This window comes from Dermochelys coriacea, chromosome 12 (genome assembly GCF_009764565.3).
Source record: "Dermochelys coriacea isolate rDerCor1 chromosome 12, rDerCor1.pri.v4, whole genome shotgun sequence".
Lineage (NCBI taxonomy): Eukaryota > Metazoa > Chordata > Testudines > Dermochelyidae > Dermochelys > Dermochelys coriacea.
The window spans coordinates 26,494,871-26,518,967 of NC_050079.1; the positions used below are offsets into that span (position 1 = coordinate 26,494,871).

Genomic DNA, 24,097 nt, shown 5'->3' on the forward strand with positions numbered 1-24,097 from the left:
CATTTGGTCAATCTGCTTTAGTGTTGATCTCTTCATCTATTTAGAACTTTTATTTTTACAGCACCAGACTGTTAGTCCTGGAGCCTGAAGTCCTGTATTCATGAACACAGAACAGACAACAGCAGTGCAAGCTTTCCCTATGCTGCCCTGCCAATATGCCTGAGCCCTGCCCTGGAGGGTATATCTCTAGCAGAGAGACCATAGTTGATCCTCCATAATCAGTTGGCATTTGACCTCTTTTGCTGAGGCTGACTTATGGGTGTGGCATTGTGATGTGGACACTTGTTCACTAGGAATTGAGTTTGGACCATCCAATCATTTAACATCTAGGCTATCAAACAATACCCACTTTCAAACTTACCAGTCCATGTTAAACTCAAACTGATGATCTAAAGGTGAACAGCTCCATCACCCAACCTATCCCCACATGTCAGCCAGTTCATGTTAAGTGCTATATTATTTTTTTAACATTATGCGTTCTTATGCCACCCAAGTTACAATCCTGGATACCAGCTTTCCATTTACAGAAGCTGCAATATCCATACATCAAGTACAGCAGCCTATTGTTGCACCATTAATGTGTTATGCAATATCATTTCTATTGGTGTCTTATTGCATTGTTACATGTTGTGCCCATATGAATTCAGCCTTTTGAGACAGAGGCCCTGTTATTTCTCTGGCTCAGATCTCATGTACAGTTACATTATGCCTAATAGTGCTAAATAATATTAATGGTGAAATTACAACTGCTCCTTAGTTACAATGAGACAACTATTCTAATAGGCCAAAAAGAAAGTAAATGCAAGAATTTTCTGAATGTGACTGACTCTCTTTAAAATGTTGTTCTTGATTCTGGAAAAGCACAAAACTTCAGATACTTCAATTAGAACATGTCAAGAGCAGAGTATGCTTGAAATATCAGATATTTACCAAGGATTGTGAGGATGCAGATAAAAATTGCCACCAGCGCCTGAATGCTAACTCCAACTTGCTTAGCTGCTTCTTCGCAAAAAGTGAATTCTCCTTTCTCATCACACTTGCAGACACTGATGGAAAGTGTGTTTGTGCTGCTTAGTTCAGGTGTGCCATTGTCTGAGATGATGACAGGTAGGTAGTGGATTTTTGCCAGCTCACGGTTAAACTGTCCATATTTGACAGTGACATTAGCTGTGTTATCTGGAAAAGGTAATGACATCTAATTAAGTGATGATCTCAACCTCCTGACTTTCTTTATAGATTACCAATCATCTGGCACAATCCCCTGAGGCTAACTGAGCCTTTAAGGAGCCCCACAAATAGTTGGGTGGGCATGATCAACACTTTATCTGCTGAAAAAACCTTAACTTGTTTATAAATAACAGTAGCCCACTTGGACCCATCACAGATTATCTCTGTAGTTTTCACCTCATGTTTCCTGGTGCCTCTTTTGCTATATGCTGAAATCTACTGAAGGGATACACTACCGTGATTGTCAACCAATGTGAAGTTGCTATCTTCTGTGGTCAGGGAATATTTGAAGATAATGCCAGGCAACATTTCATCCTTATCAGTAGCTGAAATCCTGATTATTACCTATAAAGATTCCAAAGTTCATAAATTACAGGCATGCAGTGAACACAGTGGTAAAAACACTCATTATGTAATGCAATAGTTTGTGCTTTCATAGACCATCTGCAGTAAGAGATCATGTGAAGCTGCATTGCTCCAGAGGGGGCCCCCAGAGAGGCTCAGTGCCTCCTGGGGCCTCCTATCCTTTGAAGTTCAATAGGAGTAATTTGATTATAGCCCTCTTCAAAGGGCTGCTTCCTTCCCCCATTGCATGACTAGTCAGATCCACTGGCTGGTGTGGAGGGAGAGTCAGAAGGATGGGTTTGCCTATTCCCTGATTACGTACTTTCTATGGAGAGAAACTGATGCAGAGCCTCTATACTCCCCCACAGTAGCAGGTGCTAAAAGCCAAGTAGTGTCAATCCTGCCACAACTAAAGGAAAGGGCTTCTCTCTCCTACTCGGCTGTGTTATGGCTTGTAATTAACCATAAACAGAATAAACTAATGCTCATTTAAATATCTTAGGTGGATTTTTTCTAAAGTGCCTAATGGATTTATGAGCACTAACAGTGAATGTCTAAGACATCTGCTCCTAAATTCCTTGCTTGCTTTTGAAAATCTTCCCCCAATACCGAAAATACACAATATAGCTACTGCATGTATGGCAGATGAATAATCTATATGACATCAATAAATGATATACCAAAAGTATTTCAAAATCAAGTTAAAGATCAAATACTACCCCTGGGTCAGTATGCACAGCTCCCATCAAATGGTAGAATCTGGCTCAAAGACTGTAAATTAGTTATTATAAATAAAAAAAACTTGCATGTAAAGGCTGCAGCTGAGGAACCCATGACACCTAAAAATACCAACTCTATTTGTTGGGACACAAATTGGGCGCTGATGAAATTTGCAATCTTAATATTTACTCATGTTTTCACCTGCCTATGTTACATAACTCAGGTTTTGTATGTATGAATATTAGGTAGATGAAAATGAATTGCTGGTAATAACTGCCACCTTGTAGGGTTAACTGAACTGTAATGGAATGGCTAATGTGCATGCATACTGCCGACCTTCTGCTCGATGGGAGTATGTGTGTAGCGATAGGTCTGTATTACAGCAGCAAAAAGACCGAAGTAGAAAAGTCCCGACAGCTCGGAATAGTAGCCACTGGAAGCACATGCAGATCAGTATTTAGGATTAGCAAACAGGATAACTCTTATCAAAAGAGTTGAGGTTTAACTTGTGGTTGAAGGTATATGGTTAAGTATAAATGGAAACAACCCTCTCGTGTATTACCTACCTTTCCCGGTGCAGCATTTTCACACACTTTGGGCTCATAAGGATAAGCAAATTCTGGAGCATTGTCATTTTGATCAAGAACCTGGATATAAACTTGTGTATGTGATTCTATGTCAGACAGTCTATCTGAAATGTTAAACATAAAATAATAGATGATTTGTTGTTCAGTTGTCTACAGACTGAGCCCCATACAGAACTCTTGTCCTGTGCTTTGCATCATTCATGGAACTTCTTCATAATGAGCAAGAATAGTACAGTATATCACACTTTGATGAATTTATGCTCATCCTACTAATTAGATGTGAATTTAGGCCCAGATTTGTTCCTACACAGAGATCTGCTAGACAGGGGGTGTAATGGGATAAGGGGGAGGTTATGGCTGGTTATGGCTCCCTGATTTACTGTGCTGGACTCTGTGTAGGTTATAACAACCTAGGGGCTGCTCTAAACGATGCCAGCTGTCTATAACCCAAAAGGAATGTGTGCGAATTGAAGATTGCCAAAGTGTAACAAGGAGGCTATCCCTCCTTCCACTTGCTCCTTGGCTCTTATGGCAGGACTTAAACGTTGAAGGGTCTGGCCTGGGAAGTGGTTACAATGGCCCTACATATAGATGTGAGGGGAATTTTGCTCTCTTTGTACTGTGGGAGTATAATCAGACCAGATGCTTTTTCTATCTCTTGTTAGAGATCCAGGCATAAAAGTTAGTGATTTCAAGGGATTCGTTGCATTTGTACTGAAGGCTAAATATTAAATCTGGATTCTAGCTGGAGAAGACTTGCTGAGCAACCTTGAATCTAAAACATACATTGTATTTTACAGAATCTATACTTCACCTTTTAATGCTGACCAACCAGTGTTCTTGAGTATCATTAAAGTGCCATATTGAAAGTTACATTCATTAAATCTAGTAGAATGTAGGTAATGTGGATTTTTTTCTTCCCCGTACCCTTCAATTTTACTAGTACTTTGAACTAAGAGGAAATTATTAGAGGTGAAATTGCCTCTGATGGAGGAGTGGGACAAGGCAACTTTAGAGTGATGCTATGCAGGATTGCTGCTGTCCCAGCAGCTGTGTAGTGGGATTCTGCCATCTTGCATGCTTTGGAGGTGGAGCTCTGTGCCCTTCCTGCAATAAGTAGGTATGAATGACAATGTGGATGACTCTGGACAAATCCATTTACCTGAACATCCTGGGGAATAGTTGCTATTCCAGACTGCTTGTTGAGTGTCAGCCGTGCACTAGCTCAAAAGTATATCTAGCTCAGCAGTTCTCAAACTGGGGTTGGGACCCCAAAATGGTCGTAAACCTGTTTTAATGGGGTCACCAGTACTGGTGTTGCACTTGCTGGGGCCCGGGACTGAAGCCAAAGCCTAAGTCCCACTGCCCAGGGCTGAAGCTGAAGCTCCAGGGCTTCAACACTGGACAGCGGGGCTCAAACTTCAGCCATGGATGGCAGGGCTCAGGTCACAGGACCCCTGCCTGGGCTGAAGCTCTTGGGCTTTGACTTTGCACCCCGCACCCGGGGCAGCGGGGCTGGGGCTTTAGCATTGGTCCCTCCAGCTGGGGTGGAGGGGCTTGGGTAGACTTGGGCTTTGGTCCTCTCTCCTGGGGTCATGTAGTAATTCTTATTGTCAGAAGGGGGTCGCAGTGCAATGACGTTTGAGAACCCTTGACTAGCTTAAAGAAACAAGGTATATTCTGGTTAATGCGATGAGTGAATTTGCATACTAATAATAGGCCAAATTCTGGAAAAAGCATACTCTGCTTACTTGCTGAAGTAGACATTTGTCGGATTTGAACATTTGCAATGCAAAAGCATTCTAAAGCAAACATAGGCACTTTGATCAAAGGGGTGCATTAGCTTGTGTCAAATGTTGACAGGTTTTTTAAATTTTTGTTTGGCTTTTTTTTCCTCTCTCTCTCAAACTATGATCATTCAGAAGAAATGTATTGACTTCCCCCCCCTCCTCCAATGAAACAGGTTTCTAGTTGACACTTACTGTCTGCCATGATTTCTTGAGCTGCCACGGTTAGATTATGCCAGGCACTGGCTTCTCTGTCCAGAGGCTTTGAGATGAAGATATTTCCACTATTGGATACTTTGACATAGTCCCCACTAGGGCTGGATCTTCGGAGGGTATATCTGTGTTTTATTTAAAAAGGATAATCCTCAACAAAACAAGAATAGTAACACCATGTGTAGAATTTCAGTGATTCATAGCAGAAGGTCTGGAAGTTGTTCAAAATTGTTTGATAAACTGCAGATCTGATGATTTGCATTTACCAAGTGCTTTGCTAACCATTCTCCTCTAGGACTAACATTTTAAACAGCTTCAAACACGTGGCAGAGAAATATTTTCTTCTCTTCCAGCCCTCCTCACCAGATAGAAATTCCCCCCAAAATTACCTAGGCCCAAATAGAGTAATTAGCCCAATATATCTTGTCAGCTAGAAAATTTTACCAAATTTGTTGTTGTTTAGATTTATTTATTACTCCTTTGCTGATTTTAAATTAGTTCACTTTGTTTTAATTTTGGAGACTATACATGCCAAGGCAGTAGTTGCAATATAAAAAATTGCAACAATAATTGTACAAAAACATAAAGTAAAACCTACAGAATTGTGCATTTTCACTTGTCTGCTAATCTGCATAGGCATAATGCACATGTGCTATCATAGTGACCATATGTGGTAATTGCATGTGCAAGTGCCCAGATGCTTAACTTTTGTGCAGTTATTGTGTGCGTGCGTGTGTGTATGCGTGCAGATTATGCATTTTTGCATACACAGTTCTGAAAATTTGGCCAACTTCCTTATCTTTAAAACGTTGAGAATTTAACAATGTCGTTTGCTGGGAACTGATGTAGTATTCAGCATCATTTACCTAATTTTCCGTTTTGCTGCATCAGGATCTACTGCCAAAACTGTACCAAGTGGGTTTTTTGGGAGGTAGTTTTCTTTTACTTTATAAACATAGGATGGTTGAGAGAAGATGGGAGGCTCGTCAACATCAAGAACTTCAATGGTAACGGCTGCAATGCTCTTTGGCCCACCAGGCTTGAAGAAACGCATATTAACCGTTGGATCAGTTGCTTCAATGTCAAACTTGTACTCTTTTATTTTTTCATAGTCCAATGGCTAAATGAAAAGAGAAACATTCTCAGTCAGTAATAAAAATGCTATATATGCAAACTAAAGCACTGTACTGGAATGTGTGATTTGGAAATGCTAGTATGTTGTAACGGAACTAGATTATCAGGGAATCATTTATTCAGTGAATTTCTCCCATTTTATGTGCATTTATTACTTGAGCAGCTTATGACTTTTTCACAAATCTAGTCTTTATTCAAAATTCAGCACATAATTGAGTCTGTTTTATGTTTACAGTTCTGTGGCTACAAGCTTCAGTCAGAGCCAGCTATCTCTGACCGTAGGCAGGATAGCTAGTCTAGGGTGATCTGAGCTATCTCCTTTCTTGAAAGGTGAGGCTGAAATCCACATCTCTGCCCTTCCCAATTACATTTCTCCACGTTCATTGAAGGCAGGAGATGGGGCTTTCTTGCCTGAGAGCCGAGACCCTGAACTGTAAACTACAGCCAGCAATCCAGCTAATAGTAGGATGCCCAAGGTCTGTTGGTGCTCTACCTACCAAAGAGAGGCCGGCCATGATAGGCCTCTCAGCCAAACTTGCTCACTGTGTGCAGTGTAGATTGCAGCGTTTGTGCTACATGTGTGAGAGCAATTAAACTCAGGAGAGATTTGGACATTTTGCCATAAGTTTGGAGTGGTGCAATATTATCAGTGCTTTAATGTAGCCAGAAATTCTGTATCCTATTAGCACCATTTTCTGTATCCTATTAGCACCATGCCTTCAAGTGTGGTCTTGTTGTTGTTTGGTGTTTTTTTTTTTTTTTTTTTTAAAAGCTGCAAATTTAGGAATGCTGCAAATTTCATCTCATCTTGCTGTAACTTGAACTCACTAACACTATAAAGTGTGTATATTCAGGATTCCTACTGAAAAGCTGCTTCAGTCTGGAAGGAACGGTTGAGAACCATACTGATAGTTGGAGTGATTACACATGGGCCTGAATCAAAAAAGCTTGGATCTGACCTGAACGTTGGAGAGAGACTTCACAGCCTGCACAGGATTCAAGAAAATAAAACATCTCCAAACAGCTGTGAATGTTGAGATGCTCATAATCTCTGAGTTGGTATTCTGTCTGATCATTCAAAAACCATGTAACAAGTCGTCAGAATCATGAGATTTTGATAAGTAAAAAAAATGTGGGTATATTTCTTTGTCTTCTCATTTTGTTTTTAGGGTTCACATTTTTCTTCCTTCTTCAACCATAAATGCTAGAAACCTATTTTTTAATGAAATCTGAGATTCTCCTGCAATCACATTACTGTAAGAGCTGGGGCTTTAAGAAAAACACCAACCATCTCTAATTTTGAAGGTTGAGTCCATCTCCACCTTGTAGATAGTGTAGGTGTAGACAGCAGTGTTTGAGATACCCAGTATTCCTCATATAATACACTAATCTGAAACATGCTAATTAAATATTGATAAAGGTGTTAAACTTATGACTGGACATAGTGGCAGGGACAATGGCCTTGAAACTGTTACATAAGCATTGACGTTTTGCCTTGGAGGACAGGGCAAACTTATCTCTGAGACATAAACATGGGGACAAGTTCATTCTTCTGGAAACTCCACCAATTCCAGTGAAATCACACCATGGATGATTCTTGTCCGTTATGTACTTCAAACAATGAACTGAGCCTTTAAGTAGTTCAAGTCCCGACTCCCCTTTTCCCCCCACCTCCACCTTCTTCCAGATCATGTGCTAGAGCAGGTGAGGAAGAGTCATACCTGCTTTGTAATCTAAGCAGCAGCATTTTCCCCACACTGGGAGAGGTCTGCAGGGAGTAGGAGATGCTTAGAGACCTGGGAAGAGCAGCAGTTTGGTGGAGGTGTGCTGGGAATTGCAGTACTAGCAGCTGTGCCTTTAAGGGCTGAGCTTCCCAGATAGCATTTGGGTGGGGCATCATGAAGCTCTTGTTATGCTCAGCCAATTAGAAACCAACTCGGAATAAATCACAATAAATCTTGCAAGCACTCGCCACTTTCAGCACTGTGGGATCCCCGAACACCACAGGAAGAGGCCATGGAGGAGGCCTAGTGACAAGGCCAATTTTACCAGCTCTTATGATTTTTACAAAGTCTTTGTTTAAGACCCTGATGCTGGAATAGAGGGATCTGAGAATCTCAGCTTCATTTAAAAAACAAAAACAAACTTGAAAACATGGTGTGTGTGTATCTATCTATAAAAAAAACAGCTCAGGAACTAGGAAGCAAATAAAAACAGAACTGAATTTATAATGTAAAGTAGTATCATGATTTTTGGGGGGGGGCTGAGTCATGATTTTTGAATTCTTGGGGTTGGTAGTGCTGAAGCTAATGATGAAATGTCCCTAATACTAGTGATGCAGGTTTGGGAGCTTGAAGGCAGGGTTTTGGGGAAGGCCCTGCCTTGTGGAGCCCGTACCACAGTGCCGGGAGGTAGTGCGGAAACCCTCCTGTTTGCAGGGGAAAGGGTGGGAAAGGCAGTGAAGACTCAGGGAGGACAAAGTGCTGAAAAACCTTAGAGAAGGAAGAAGTAAAGAGATTAACTGGAAGAGTTTGAATTTTTCACTTCATTTGGACTTTGACTCCAGAAGGGGGTCCGGAAAGTCAAAGCATTAAAATCACTGGCCCACCAAGCTATCCAAATACCTAAGGACAGGGGAAACTAAGACACCAAGCTGAGGGGAATCTGAGGTGTGCAATCTGGCATCTGATCAGGTAAGTCTCAGTTATACACTGTGTGGGGGAAAATGAGTGTTTTATCCTACTAATAATACCGAATCAATGCACTTAATATGTATGTTACCTTGAAACTAAAAAAAAAAAATTTGGATTTTTCTGTTCATATTGGCTTTTAGAGTATAGCTAGCCTAGATATCAATTGTCAACACAACAAACACATTTTTCTTTGTCACTAGGAATTGTACCTTCTTTGGCTTAATTATTCCTTCGTTGGTGAATGCATTTGGTATAATTTCAAAGGTATCTCTATAGTGTCCTCTGACAAAATTATACTTCGTGTTTCTGTTTTGTGGCTCATCAATGTCTTCTACTTTTAATCTGCCAACTTCACTTCCTACTCGAACGTTTTCAGGGACTTTAAAGTGGAACGATTCTGTTTTAAAACAATAAATAAATAAATAAATTAAATTAAAAACCACAGCCCCCTAAACATCACACCTTCAAGTGAGAATTCTGTTAATCAATTGTTCATCTCAATTTATGTTTAGTAACAAGAAAATAATTTCACAGAGAATACTGAGATTTGTCCCTGCAGACAAAGTAAGTTTTTAATTTTAAAAACTGCATTGATGCTCAAAAATGTCAAGTGCAGTACAGAATGAACAAGATACCACTGAATGGATTTATTCTGCCCAGGATGTGCATCATAGCTTAATTGCAAAATTCAGGGACTTTAATCAAACTTAAGCATACAGTGCTGGGTGGGGGGAATGAGGAATCAGGAATGGAGGAAGTTCTGATCAATTCAAGAGAGATTTTAGCAATTTTTATAAAGCAATAAATCTTGATTGGATAAACTCTGATGAAACCATTTGTTTTAATCATGCCTGTTCATGCCTTTCAAACAAACAAAAAATTACTCTCACAACTTACGCTGTTTAAATGTTGGGAAGTTGTCATTGATGTCAGACAAAGTAATGATTACTGTAGCAGTGCTTGAATCCCCACCGTGAAGCCCTGGAGAATCTTTTGCTTTAACAACAATTTCGTATGTAGACTGAGTCTCTCTGTCTAAATCAGCTGTGGCTGTAGAAATCACTCCTTTAAGAAACACATTAAAAAGGATCAGTTTGTGATGTTATGCCCCATATTCCTCATAGAAATATTGTTATGAGATGAATATGACCAGGGCCATCCCTAGCAATTCTGGGGCCCTACGCAGCCCAGCCCCTGGGGAGAGGTGTGTGTGGGCCCCAGGCCTCTGTGGGAGGAGCAGGGGGCAGGCCCCAGGCCTCTGCGGAGGGTGGGGCTGTCTTGGGAGGTAGGGGGGAACCACCCCCCAGCACTCACCAGCGGTGTGGCTGGGGCTTGGTCGTTGCACTTCCTGCTGCTGGTGAGTGCAGGCCCAGCCCTGCTGCAGTCCTTGGGGGAGTGGGGCCGGGGCTGGGACAGAACAGGGGCAGGAAGAGGCAGGGCTGGGGCGGGGAAGGAGCGGGGCAGGAAAAGCTGGAGCAGCACGCAGCTGCGCAGGGCACCAGGCAATTGCCCAATTTCCTGGTGCCCTACACAGCTGCATACTTTGCATATGGGTAAGGACAGCCCTGAATGTGGCACAACTAAGATATGTTTTATGCAAGATGGGTCATGTGAGGTTTATTGGAAAGGTTATGATTTACTGAATGTGATTATCCAGTTTGTATCAATGTATCATTTCTGTATCTGAAGTTAGTCAATATCTCTATGTAATAAATACAGCTGTGTTTTCACCTGGGGAATGCCCACCAGACAGTATACAAACAGCCTGGATGGGCCTTTAGGAAGGACACTAAAACTTTGAAGATGCTAATCTAGCCTCCTTTCTGAGAAGTTTCCTTGGATGCTGCTTTAATGCTGCAGGGTCAGGTGATCATGTCACCTGGTACTGGACATCATTTTGGACTTCTGGTATTTTTCCACTAGAAGAGGTGGGGGTCAAACTAGGAAACAAATGATTCCTGCAATGTATAAGGCTATTTAAGGCTGGGGAATGAGTTAATCTTAGCTCTTCTCCACTGCCTGCCTCTCCCAAGAAGGAAAACTGCTGAAAACATCTGAAGAAACAAAGGAACTAAGCTGGAAGGGTGGGTTGGACAGCAGCTGAGCCCAGGTGAGAGAGGTCAGCCTGTGAAGGGTATACAAGGAGATTTATGCTGAAAGCAGTGCAGTTTACCTTCAAGAAACTCTACAACCTGCATAAAACAACACTTAGGGTGAGAAATTACTATTTGTAGTTTAATTTCTTTAATGCATTAAGCCTAGTTGGCATGTTTGTTTTGTTTGCTCAGTAATCTGCTTTAATGTTTTCTATCCCTGATAATCACTTAAAATCTAGCTTTTTTTTTTTTTGAAGTTGTTAAACTTACCTTTTGTTGATTCTAAAACCTGGCTTGTGCGATTCATAACTGGGGGATAGGGGAGAACGAATTTCATGAGTTTACGCTGTATAGATCTCCATACAGTGCAAGACAATATAATTTTGGGTTTACACTCCAGAAGGGGTGTGCACCAGAATGTTGGGCAATTCCCCGAGCTGAGTCTTTCCACAAACTGCTGATTGCAGACTCTGTGTGATTCTACAGCTGGGTGTGTCCCTACCGGGGTGGGTGGGGGTGTGTGTGTGCGCACGTGCGCACGCGCAGTGGGACAGGGTGAGGGAGCCTCGGCTGGTGGGCTCACTGGGATCCTAATATATCAGGTGGCACCCCAAAGTGGGGGGTCCAACCTGTCACATTTATTCTAGCATATTTCACTTCTTGGCAATCTTCAGTTAGATTCCCCCTGTGTACTTCTGGTATTGGCTTTAAGTAGCATTTTGGCTATTGCTTCTAATGCTGTGGTTAGAAATCTGATTTCTAGATGATGGAATTTTTTGGATGTTTTGTATATCTCCATCCACTATTTTGAATTTTTGAATATTTTGATTACAAAGCCACAAACACTGGCTAAATGGTATTCTCCTATTATAGATATCCTTTGTAGAGGTACTGCAGCTGGAAAAAGTAATGGATCCTTGCATAGTGTACTGCTGGGAATAATGTTACTGGTTTAAACACATACATCTAATAGCCATGTTTATTGTATGATGAATGAATTAGGAAACAAATGTAGAGGCCAAATGGTCAGGTATTTGGGAATAAGGGTAAAGCCCCTTAAAGTGTGTACATGTACTCTGTAGAAGCAGTATTTTATGTGCATCTGGATATAATCAGGCTCATGCGCTGCCTCCTATTTCTATTTAGCATGGGAATAATCTGAGGTGTGGCTGGACACGGAGAACATTGGCAGATCAAGCACATTAACGTGTAGCAATAGCTCCACAAAGGTCCTAGAGGGCTTGCAGAGCAAGGTCTCCATGAACTTATTGGAGAAGTCAAGTTCAGCGTTATGTTGCATGCGTGTACATCCAGCCAAACTGCCACGGCTTTGTACGTGAATGTATCTACTGTAACAATGGAAGTCATATGGCATTCAACAAATGATGTATCCTTTTTTCTTTAGTGGAAATCAGTTGATTGTGGGTGGTGAAAAAATTGCGTGCTGTACACTATCTCAAAGGGTGTCTGGAAAAGCTGTCAGACTTCCTTTTAGTTAATCTATAGACACAACCTCAGCTTGAAGCTATTATTTATATGCATAAACATTCTGGGAAATGGTAAAGTTCATTTACATAATTCAAATAATGTATTTCAATAGTTTTGAATATTTATAGGAACCCTCCTGCTGTACTATATCATCAAAAAGGTGACAATTGCACTTATTGGGAAAAATTAGTGAATCCATGCCTTGTTGTTAGTATGAAGATGGTGGGAGAACTCTTTGCCCCATATAGCAGACAACATGATGGTAGACATAAAATAGAGGTAAACACAATATTTTTATATATAACTACAATCCTGAGTGGTTTTACAAATCTCCAGTAAGGCAGACAAGACTAACTCAATTGTCAGTGCTTAAGGGCCAAATCAACTGCTGGAAGTCTACCTCTTATCCCCCCAGTGAGATCCATAAACTGGATTAGTTAGGTTCAGGGGTCCCAGGACAAAGACACTTTGACACAGATAAAAGGATTGCCTCTCTATGAGCTCTGTAGAGGGAAGACAATGAAAGTCCGACTGAGATGGGGGCAGAGGCTGGAGAGGTGCAGACTGTCTTGTCCTGGGACAAACTTGCACATTTAGGCAAGTAAAGATTTACGGGAGATAACAAAAGCCTATATGCATACTGTGTTAACCTTTTCGCTCTCTCTTATGTTCCTATGGATTCATTATTAATACTTTTTGTTTTGAAGAGGCTGTTCCCTTTGGCAGCTGTGACCAGCTGGCAAATGCAGTGACAGAGAAGTCTGTAGCAGAGGACTCCTGGGTGGCGAATAGGGATACTGTGACATGAGGACCCGGTCTAAAAGTGGGCTTATTTGTGGGATTCCACTCTGAGAGAAATACAGGCATGGGCCTGTCGCTTAGTGGTGCCCATGGAGAGATTGAGTGAAGGGTCTAGGATACAGCCACCCCTTGCCCTATAACAGGTTTAAGAATTTCAGTGATGTGCAGTGTTTCTGTACTATCTTGTTCTTACTGCTGGTCAGTGGCATGAATTATATCCCGCTCGAAACGGAAGTTGTTGGCTAAATTCAGCTCAATTCAGCCTTGAGCTATTGTGCCTTTACCTTCCCCCTCCAGCAGTTGGAACACAAATGTCCTTTTGGTTTTTCAGTTTGCTTTTACATTCCTAAATAATACAGACAGTGGCACTTTGTCACTGTACCAGAACAAAACCTCTCTAGGAATACATACATTCTTGCTGATGACTAAACTTCCAACTCCTTTTCCAGCTTGGCTAGAATGATGAAGGCTTAAACGTGTGACATTTTGTAATGTACATGGTAAAAGTCGAAAAGTGTGTCATGCCTACCAGATTCATCAACCGTGAAATAGCGCTCTCCTTGAATAACTTGGTATATGACTGTGGCATGACCTGCAACTGTTGGGTCATCAGCATCCACTGCTGTCACTTTGGTGACTGAAGTTCCTAGAGAAGGAATTATCAAAGGACACATTTACTAAAAATCCCCTCTGTTAAACAGAAACATAAGGAGAAATGAGTAGTCAAAGAACTTACCTACTGGTGACATTTCTGGGACAGAACCATTGAATGCTTTTTGTACAAACACAGGAACATTATCATTAACATCATAGACTTTGATGATAAATCTGGATGGTGGCTCCAGTGATTTGTTGGTGGTTCTGTCAATAAAGAGAGCTGTCAGCTCATACTCTGATTTCTTTTCTCGGTCCAGCCTCTCAAATGCATACACATCTCCAGTGTCTTCACGGACTTTAAAGATGCTGTTGGCATATTCCCCCTCAAGAACATACATAGCATTCTTATTTCTTGCACTTGATGTGATCTAGAAAGCATAATTGAAGTTAAGTGAGTTTTAAAATCTGAAAACGGAACACTTTCAGCCTGGAGGTGTACATAATATTCACACAGATAAATTCAGCAACTAGCTAAAGCCATTACTTTAGTTCATCTATAAATAATTTGCAATTGCTGGTTTGCACAAATCAAGTATAAATTAGGGAATTCCTGCCTCATTTCCCCTTTGAAGCATGGGCAGTTATCCAAATTGCAATCAGAAAGGTGTGATTTATATACACCCAGAAGTGCACCACCAAACTTTACAGTTAGGTTTTTGAGGCCATTTGATGCCTATATCGCTTTTCCACTATCACCTCTTCCTAGCAACTCTTTTTTCATAAGTTCGATCCAGCTATTAGCAAGATACATTGTCCCACTAAAAATGGCCTGAATTTTCAGACCTAAATGCGGAGACTGGAAACGCTCATCAGTTTTGTTTTTCCAATAATGTTGTCTTATCCCAAGTCTTTCAAAAGTGACTAATGACTTTCTCATTTCCAGAAAGTGCCCAGCTCTCACCCTCTGATCGTTTGGCCCCCTTAACTTAGGAAACCTTATTAATCATCCGAAATCACTAGTTAGTTTTTTGAAGATCTGGGCTTAAGTTTCTTGGTTTTAATGCCACTTTTGTAAACCTTACTCAAATGTTGAACCAGAGCAAGTATGTGACATTTCAACTGAATAAATGGACTTGATGAACAGTTGAGGATTTTTATAATTTCTGTAATGGAAATATTATGCAGTCAACTTCAGATTGCTATGATCATTAGGCAAGCGTTCCACTTATCACAGGTTTTGGATCATGGGGTGAAGTCAATAGCAAAATGCCCAATAGGGTCAGGATTTCACCCATGGAATCCAGGGCCTCTTGGAGTGGTGGATCATCTGTCACACCCTGGTATTAATATATTTTTATTATTTCTTACTACTACAACCCAAATAGCAGTAGAACCTCAATATGCTAACAAATTTATTACAGCATAAGCTTTCGTGAGCTACAGCTCACTTCATCGGATGCATTTGGTGGAAAAAACAGAGGGGAGATTGGTGTGTGTGCGCGCACACACACGAGAGAGAGAGACGCACACAATGGGTTTATCATACACACTGTAAGGAGAGTGATCACTTAAGATAAGCCATCACCAACAGCAGGGGGGGGAAGGAGGAAAACCTTTCATGGTGACAAGCAAGGTAGGCTAATTCCAGCAGTTAACAAGAATATCAGAGGAACAGTGGGGGGTGGGGTGGGGGGGAGAAATACCATGGGGAAATAGTTTTACTTTGTGTAATGACTCATCCATTCCCAGTCTCTATTCAAGCCTAAGTTAATTGTATCCAGTTTGCAAATTAATTCCAATTCAGCAGTCTCTCGTTGGAGTCTGTTTTTGAAGCTTTTTTGTTGAAGGATAGCCACTCTTAGGTCTGTAATCAAGTGACCAGAGAGATTGAAGTGTTCTCCAACTGGTTTTTGAATGTTATAATTCTTGATGTCTGATTTGTGTCCATTCATTCTTTTACGTAGAGACTGTCCAGTTTGGCCAATGTACATGGCAGAGGGGCATTGCTGGCACATGATGGCATATATCACATTGGTAGATGCGCAGGTGAACGAGCCTCTGGTTGTGTGGCTGATGTGATTAGGCCCTATGATGGTGTCCCCTGAATAGATATGTGGACAGAGTTGGCAACGGGCTTTGTTGCAAGGATAGGTTCCTGGGTTGGTAGTTCTGTTGTGTGGTGTGTGGTTGCTGGTGAGTATTTGCTTCAGATTGGGGGGCTGTCTGTAGGCACATCCCTGCATCCGATGAAGTGAGCTGTAGCTCACAAAAGCTTATGCTCAAATAAACTTTAGTCTCTAAGGTGCCACAAGTACTCCTTTTCTTTTTGCGAATACAGACTAACATGGCTGCTACTCTGAAACCTTTCTTCTTATACTTGGTGATGTAAATTTCCCATTCCACTGTTGTCCTATTAGCACATGGAAGAATACTCCCACCACATATTAAAGGTAGGGGCATACTCTTTGCCTTCTCTCTCAATTTCTATTTTACTGATTCAATGTAAAGCACAGGGACTTCCAAAATTGCCTTTGCTAAAATCGTGGGGATGAACCTACAGGGAAAGCATTCCATGTGATAAAAAATAAAATCAAACTGTATGAGCATATTCCTACTGCTGTCACTCAATTTTACATGCCTGCTGCTGTGGCCTTTATTTAAAGACTTAAGTGTTCAGTTCAATGCACTGAATGCAGACTTGGCAAAAGTAATCAAAAGTATTCCACTGCTGGAAGACCACAGAGCACCATACAAAGTGAATTATTCTCTTATTTAGGACAGCACCAGGAATAGAGGGGTTCTCCTCAATCTCCTAATGAATTGGTCTGAAATGAAACAGAAATGCCTGTGTTAGCTGAGAATACCCTATGGCCTCTTTCTCTCTCTCTCTCTCCGCCAGTAAACAGCGCTGATCCAGAAAAGTCTGTTTCATTTTGCCAAGGCAAGCTGACAGTTGCTGATTGTCGTACATGGGAAGAAAACGTACAGCTGCATTTATCAGAAAAGTGTCAAACTTGTTCAAATTGAAGGACTACATTTGAAGAACTTTGCCAGGGTGATGTGCAGTTAATCATAGGATTTTATGAGCAATGCCCTATAGAAAGAAAATGAATTTGCAAGTAGGTCAAGGCTCTTTTTTAAAACCAATTAATTTTTTTACTAAATTGTGATGAAACCTGAGGACTACAACATTTCCAAACACAGCCCCCTCCACCCCCCCGTTTTGGTCTAATCTGAGAACTGTAGGCTTTCTTTTAAAAGAAGCAGAATCAAACAAATCAATATCATAACTGCATCTAAGGCGGTATAATCAAACCACTGAGTGCTGGTATAACTCTTCTGCCTTTTAAAGTCCATTGTCAACTTTTACATTAAGTCTAACAAGAGTAAATTTCAAGAGTGGTTGGCAATGGCCTAAAATTCCACCCTTTGCGTGGAACCTTTCAAATGATGTTCACTCTTGAAATATATAGCATGCATGTCAGGTTTAGCTGCCAAATTTTCATGATTCTAGTTTGATAGCTTGATGAATAAAACAAAACACAAAAATTGACAACCTGTTTGAGATTAGCCATGAATGCAGCATGCCTGGAGAATGGCTGACAGGTTAGAATTGTATCCTTTTAGTATATTTAATTCATCTAGTGTTCATGAGACATTTTATATGTCATGGTGACTGATTTTTCTTATTACAGAGACTTGCAGTCAACACAGTTGTTTAATTAGAATATGCAAATTTGCCATGCACAGAGAAATAAGTTGATTGAGTGATAATGACACTAGTCTAAATACAGTATAATTTAGGGAGCCTGCAGATATAAGTGGTAGGACTTAAACTCTTCTGAGACTGTTAGAAGCTGAAGATCTGGTAATATATTTTTGGAAAGGTAGTTTCCCCTGGATTTGCAGTAAAGTTGTAGATCTGACCTATGACTCTTGAAATTAAGACGTGTTAAAGAAATCCATAAAGTAATAAGCAGAAAGAACTTTCTTGAGATTTGCTACATTTGTATTTTGGGCCCAATACAACACAGACTGAAATCAATGGAAAGACTCCTATTGATTTCACTGAGCTTTGAATCAGGTGCTTGGTGAGGGTAAAATCTATTAATAAACGCATTAACTTCTGAATTCTGATTTATTTACACTGACTACATCCATTCCTTAGCTATGTTGCTCTATTAGCTGTTTATAATTCATGTGTGCAGAAATAACAAATCATCAAATTAAATGAGCACCCAACACAAGTTTTTGTTTTTTGCATCAAATATACTCTGCACATCTTGACTTCTGGCATAATTAAAAAAAAGATGTGCACAAATAAAGCATCTCATTCAAATTACTCTTCATTTTTTTAATCTTCACAGATTGGTATCTACAGTTGTTAATGAAATGCAGACGCATGAATCTACAATTATACATTAAGCATATCGGAGCTTTATTGTCATTTTAAAAATGATGCACAAGTTCAGTAATGTCATATGTGGTTTTTAGGGGGCAACCCTGGAGTAATTAGAATATGCAATTTCTGCTGCACAATGAACAGATTAAATCTATTTTCAGTAAAACTGGATTCTCAAAATAGACCATGTTGCTTGTTGGTGGATCAACTGTTGTCTCAAAATGCTCTGTAGGATAATTTGTTTCATGACTGCCACATAAATCTATCAAAGTTGCAGATTATAGGTTGTTTTAGCAGAATTGACTTTGGAGAGTCAGAGTAGAGGGTAAATAAGATACTTAAATTTAAATGAGTGATCGTGTGTGTGTGTGTGTGTGTGTGTGTGTGTGTGTGTGAGAGAGAGAGAGAGAGAGAGAGAATTTATTAAATAATCTTGTAAAACTATCCCCGCTTACTGCAGGCATTTATCACTAACTCCACAATTCCCAAAGCAGGCTGTAAATTGGGTTCCTAACTCTCCTTAAATAACCAGATATTAATGTACAGTCACTGGGGGATGAGAAGTAGTAATGTGTATTTAGGGAGAGAGACTGGCATGCTAAACTACCTAATCATTTCTCTATTGTCTATAGAATTATACAGTTTCTCTGGTAATCAAGTTTTGTCTCTGATACTGAACCACCCACAACCACTTCACTTCATCATACTCACTTTCCCTGTAAAAGGAGAATAGCGGTCAGAATTTATGAATATTGTAACAAAAGCACAAGTTCACTTAATACATTTATTTAGAACTTAGAAGCATGAGCCAGATCCTTAGGTGGAGTAAACTGGTGTAGCTGCACTGAAGTTAACAGAGCTGGGCCAATTTACACCAGCAGAAAATATGGCCCTTAAAAGACGGAATTCTGGCCTGTGCCTCAGGAAGAAGATGCACTACCATTTTACTGCATCTCAGTTTAATATTTAGTGCAACTAATTTACAATTCATCCCATTACATCTGTATGCCACCAACATACTCCCCAGTTGCACAGATGCCCAACCAATCTATAAAACTGATTTTGTATTTTACAAATAAAGTAATTTTATTTTTGTAACATTCTTCTGGGTTTATTATAAATCTTCAATTTACCATTACCCCTATCCTGTTAGTTTGGGATTAAAACTACATTACAATTCTTCTTTCTTCTATCACATCTACAGTGTCAAAAAGTAACACTGTTCATCATGCTTTTGGATGGTATTAATTCACCCTAGTTAGTAACTGCTGACTGATTGCTAATACATTGTTGTTTACCTTTCCAACGTGATGTGGTAATGGTGAATTAATCTCTTCCATGATGTGCATTTGATTCCAGATCCATTCTCTCTTAAATCGTTTATGACTGTTATTGTTTGGTGAAAGATTTAGTTTTGTCTTGAAATCTTCTGTGTAAGTGGAGGCTGGAGCCAAGATCAGGGAGAAAAGGAGAATAAGCGTTTTCATCTTCTTTTGCAACCTAGAAAACATTGTAAAATATGAACAGTAGGGAATATAGAACAGAGATTTCTTAAGCAATGGTAAATTGTTGCTAGAGATGGCCAAATTCATGAAGGTTCAGCATTGGTTCTGGCTGAGCTCAACATCCAAACCTATAACCCTGCAGAGCCTACCTTTGTTCACACACTAATATAGGTCACAATTAACTCCACTGAAGTTACTGGATTTACCCTAGAGTATCAGGCCAATTCATTACAGTACAACTAAAGCTGATCAAAAAACGGAATTTCCATCAGTAGTATATAGCATTCATCACCATGTATATTTTTGAAAGGTTTCTGCGCCCCATGTAGGGTTTATATCCTGCCCTCCGTCCCTGTTTCTGTTGGCACCATCAGCCATTTTGAAAAAAAGATTAGTTTTTGTTTTGAATAGGGGGTATGTTGCGTGCTTGTGCTTGGATACACTTGATTGTTTAGAGAAAAAGGTTGAAAGAATAGTGTGAGAGCATGAAGACTTTTTAAAAAAAAAAAAAAAAAAAAAAGCTTTGGTAAGGTTTAGAGCAGTGGTTCCCAAACTTGTTCCGCTGCGTGTGCAGGGAAAGCTCCTGACGAGCCAGGCAGGTTTGTTTACCTGCCACATCCGCAGGTTCTGCCAATCATGGCTCCTAGTGGTCGCGGTTCGCTGCTCCAAGCCAATGGGAGCCGCTGGAAGCAGCGGCCAGTACGTCCCTTGGCCCGCGCCGCTTCCAGCAGCTCCCATTGGCCTGGAGCAGCGAATTGCGGCCACTGGGAATCGCGATTCCTGAACCAATGCTATAGTCCCAAGGTTTTTAAACAAAGATGGGTGGAGGAGGGAGATGGCTCTTAACTGCCTTATTCTTATCTTAAAAAAAAACTAGACCCCAAGCATTTTTCCCACCATGTAGCCCTTTTACATAGGGGCTTTAATAAAAGTTAAAACCATAAGCCCTGAATAGCAAACTATTTTTAAAAGTTTCCCCCTATGTTTTAGACTAACATTGGTCATTTTTAGTAAGAACAATTTGAAGCTGCAGCAGAACCCCTGTTAGCAAAAGATTTAATGACTGCCACATAAAAACAGCATCTTTGAGTCAGTGGATCAGAGATAAGAAGGCTGCTTTTTCCCCAAACTTTTTAACAAGTGCAAGTAAAGGTTATATTCTTGTCTTGTAAAGGAATGACCACTTGGAAAGACAAGCCTATATGAAGACACATCCCTTCATTTAGCACTTTTGCATATGTTTCAATAAAAAGTGAGCATGCAGAAACATCCCAGGGTTAAAAACACAGAGACCCTGTTTATAAAACTAAATTATAGTGAGAAAATAGTTTGCCCCTATGTTTTAGGGAGGGAAAGCAATGGCAGCCCTAAACTATTGGTAAGAGTATCGGGCGGCCTCCCTCCCTAAGTAAGGAGAAGCTTCTATTTAAATAGGTCTGATGATTAAAGATGGCTGCACCTAGAAGTCCCTGGCCAACATCAGCAGTCAGGCCTCTCATGAAGAGACATTAAAAAGTTGCTGCTATGGGACCTGAAGAAACAAACACACCATTGTGGCAAACAGTATTTGAGACTGGTGATGGGAGCGGGGAAACAGGGATAGCTAACAATGCATGGACCTGCAAGAACGACGCGGTGGAGAAACACGAGGCCAGACTGCTGGGCCAAGATTTGTTTGAGACTCCGAACCCTGGCCAGGAGAACCCAAACGAATCAAAGGGCTGTATGGAGACGAGGCACAGGTACCTTGTATGTAAGAAAGTTCAAGGGATAGTTTGGCAGGGACCCATTCACCAATGCTTGGTTGGCTAGAGCCTTTTTGATCAAGCCTGCACAGAGACATATTTCATTTGTTGTTTTGTTGTTTTTAAAAGCTGCATGCGGCATGCGGAAGGGGTCTCTTGACACACGGTGTAAAAGGTTTTTAAATCAGGTTATGAAAAAGTACAAAGATGCCTGCACTTTATTTCTTACTGTGAATTTTTCAGCAGCTGACTGATGGTCCTTCAGAGGATTTGGAGGTTCTGGACGCTGACTACTCCAAAGGGCTGAGTAGATTGGGCCCGAGCTGTTTTTGCCCAGAACCAAAACCAGATGCTCAACGGAATGCTGAAACAGAAAGGGATGCTTATTTTATAGGCCTGTACTATCTAAAGTTGAGGAAGAAATTTGGTATTAAGCATGTGTGAGTTCGTAACCATAAAATTGATGTGTGCAATTGTGCAAGTGGTTTTGCATGGAATCATCAAGCATTGCCTGAGAAACAAAATGAGGATTGTCCTGGGTGCACCATAGATGCCCCCGGTCAGAGACATCACGACTGCATGTACTGGTCTTTAGATGATGTGAACTGTAAAATTTAAAGAAATTAGTGATAGTTTGTGTATGGAGAGTGTGTTTAAATATCACCACGCTGGGATAGGCACTGCAATGCCTCTGTTTAACCGGGGAACATTTAGCTCTAGGGGCAAATTTGGTGGACAAAGTGACAGAGGCCGAGGACCCAAATAGCATTTTAGATTAAATTATCAAACCGGCAGAAAAATGTTTAATGCGAAATGTTGAACGTCGTCTTTGTTCAGCAAATTACAAAATCTTACTAAGGAAAAACACTAACAGTTAGAGTGTCTTTTGGGAACAGCACAGCATGTATTGTAAAATAAAATGTCAGTTGAAAATAACTGTGTGAAGCATGTTTTTATGGAGTTTAAGGGGTGTGGGGTTTGTCAAAAGAGAAGCATGTTGTCCCCGTAGTATACATGCAGTTAGGTTACAGTTTAACAACAAGAGGTATACGAGCATCCTGTTGCTCTAACAAAGGCCCACCCAACACACACAGCCCTGGTGCATGTGGATTAGTGATGTAGGCTGTTGGGACATCTGGACCATTGCAAATCCGCCTCAGAACTCCTCTTAAATCATACCATCTTCTGCTTCGGCTGTACCTTTCCATTTCCCCTCCAGGCCTTCTGCATCAAGACTTAATCATGACCCTTCAGACTTCAACCATGTCTTGGGTCTCTTGTCTACTGTTTCATATTATTTAATGCTGTACATCATCAAGGATTACAGTTTGCATAAAAGGATTTTATAAAAACAAAAATATATTCTCTAGGAGTTTAGACAAGATAATGAACAACAAAATTATAATTGTTGCTTTGCAGGCATTGCTACAAAGTGTCTTTTAAGTTTGTTTTTGTTAATATTTCTGATAGGATGTAGGAGGTAATACCTCATAAAGTGGGAAAGCGTTTCCAACTGACAAACGCTTGCCCGTGCTAAAGCATAACAACTAACACAGAATGGCTGCCTATGAAATGGTTTCACTAAGAGTTATCAACATTCCCCCCCCTAAAACTATGGTCAGCTTCCTTACTCCAATGGGCTGATCTCAGTGGCTGTGGCTTTTTTAAAAATTTGTTTGTCCTCAGTTTAGATTTTTAAAAAACATTAGAAAAGAGGAGAGAGGTGGTGGTGGTGGTTGGGGGTGGGGTTAGAAAAGTGTGTGTGGCAGGGTGGGGAGGAAGACTCCTTATCTCTGTGTTTTTTTTTTTTTTTTTTTAAAGCTAACTTTTTTTACATAAGCTAATTTTTTCTTGTTTTTGTATAAATCCAAACTTTAAAAAGCAATCTTGTTTATTTTGTTTTTGTTTTTCTCCCCTCAGTTGTCAGTTCTCATATTCTTACCCAGTTGCTGTTTTGGTACTTTAAAAAAACCTATTTTTAAAAGGATAGGCTAGTATCTTAAGCCTTTTTAATTCACTAAACTTCTACAAAATATCCCTAATAAGGGCCTTGTTTTGTTACAGCTCAGTCAATACTGCTTTTTCATGTTAAACTTTTAAAAAAACAAACATAATGCTTCAAATAGGCCTCACTGCATACAGAATATCCTTAACAAAGGTCATGTTATGTTACATCTCAGTCAATGCTGTATTTTCATGTTAAATGTTAAAAAAAAAAAAAAAAAAAAAACAAAAAACAAAAACTTAATATAAGAAAATGCTGCATGTTTAGCAAGTGTTTAAAAGTATGGGGGGAAAGTCAAGGATGGGGGTGTTCTTCAGATAGGCTATCTCTGAGCTTCATGCAGTCACAAAGTGATGGTTTTTGTCTTTTTACAATCCATAAATGGAATAAAATATTTGTTATAATTTTCACAAAGTATCTTTCAATGCAATCTCACCATTTGTTAAAACTTTAACTGTGTTTTAAAAAGTTAGGAAAGAAGTTTGTGTTTAAAAAAAAAAAAAAAAAAAAAAACCAAGCAAACTGAAGGGGTAACCCTTGGAGCCTTGCTAAGGCAGACTATAGTGCAAGGATCAGCAACCTTTGGCATGCGGCCTGCTAGGGTAAACCTCCTGGTGGGCTGGGCCAGTTTGCTTACCTGCTGCGTCCGCAGGTTCGGGTGATCGCGGCTCCCACTTGCCGCAGTTCGCTGCTCCAGGCCAGTCAGTGCTATGGGAAGCGGCGTGGGCTTGGCCGCCACTTAGATTCAGAGA

At 40.4% G+C, this 24,097-nt stretch overlaps 1 protein-coding gene across 6 annotated transcripts in view; it reads right to left on the reverse strand.

The window, feature by feature from the left end:
• CDH5 (cadherin 5) overlaps positions 1 to 24,097 on the reverse strand; it is a 68,437-nt gene that overhangs the window by 15,182 nt on the left and 29,158 nt on the right. For 5 of the 6 annotated variants that reach the window (XM_043495312.1, XM_038368421.2, XM_043495315.1 and 2 more), the window contains 10 exons: positions 19,389 to 19,590; positions 13,828 to 14,116; positions 13,621 to 13,737; positions 9,604 to 9,771; positions 8,916 to 9,103; positions 5,746 to 5,999; positions 4,862 to 5,004; positions 2,859 to 2,983; positions 1,464 to 1,572; positions 931 to 1,176 (listed from right to left, as the gene is read on the reverse strand). In XM_043495312.1, the coding sequence (XP_043351247.1) occupies positions 931 to 1,176; positions 1,464 to 1,572; positions 2,859 to 2,983; positions 4,862 to 5,004; positions 5,746 to 5,999; positions 8,916 to 9,103; positions 9,604 to 9,771; positions 13,621 to 13,737; positions 13,828 to 14,116; positions 19,389 to 19,590 (1,841 nt within the window). Of the gene's footprint in view, positions 1 to 930; positions 1,177 to 1,463; positions 1,573 to 2,858; positions 2,984 to 4,861; positions 5,005 to 5,745; positions 6,000 to 8,915; positions 9,104 to 9,603; positions 9,772 to 13,620; positions 13,738 to 13,827; positions 14,117 to 19,388; positions 19,591 to 21,569; positions 21,705 to 24,097 lie in introns of all 6 variants that reach the window. The other variant, XM_038368422.2, reaches the window with a different exon arrangement.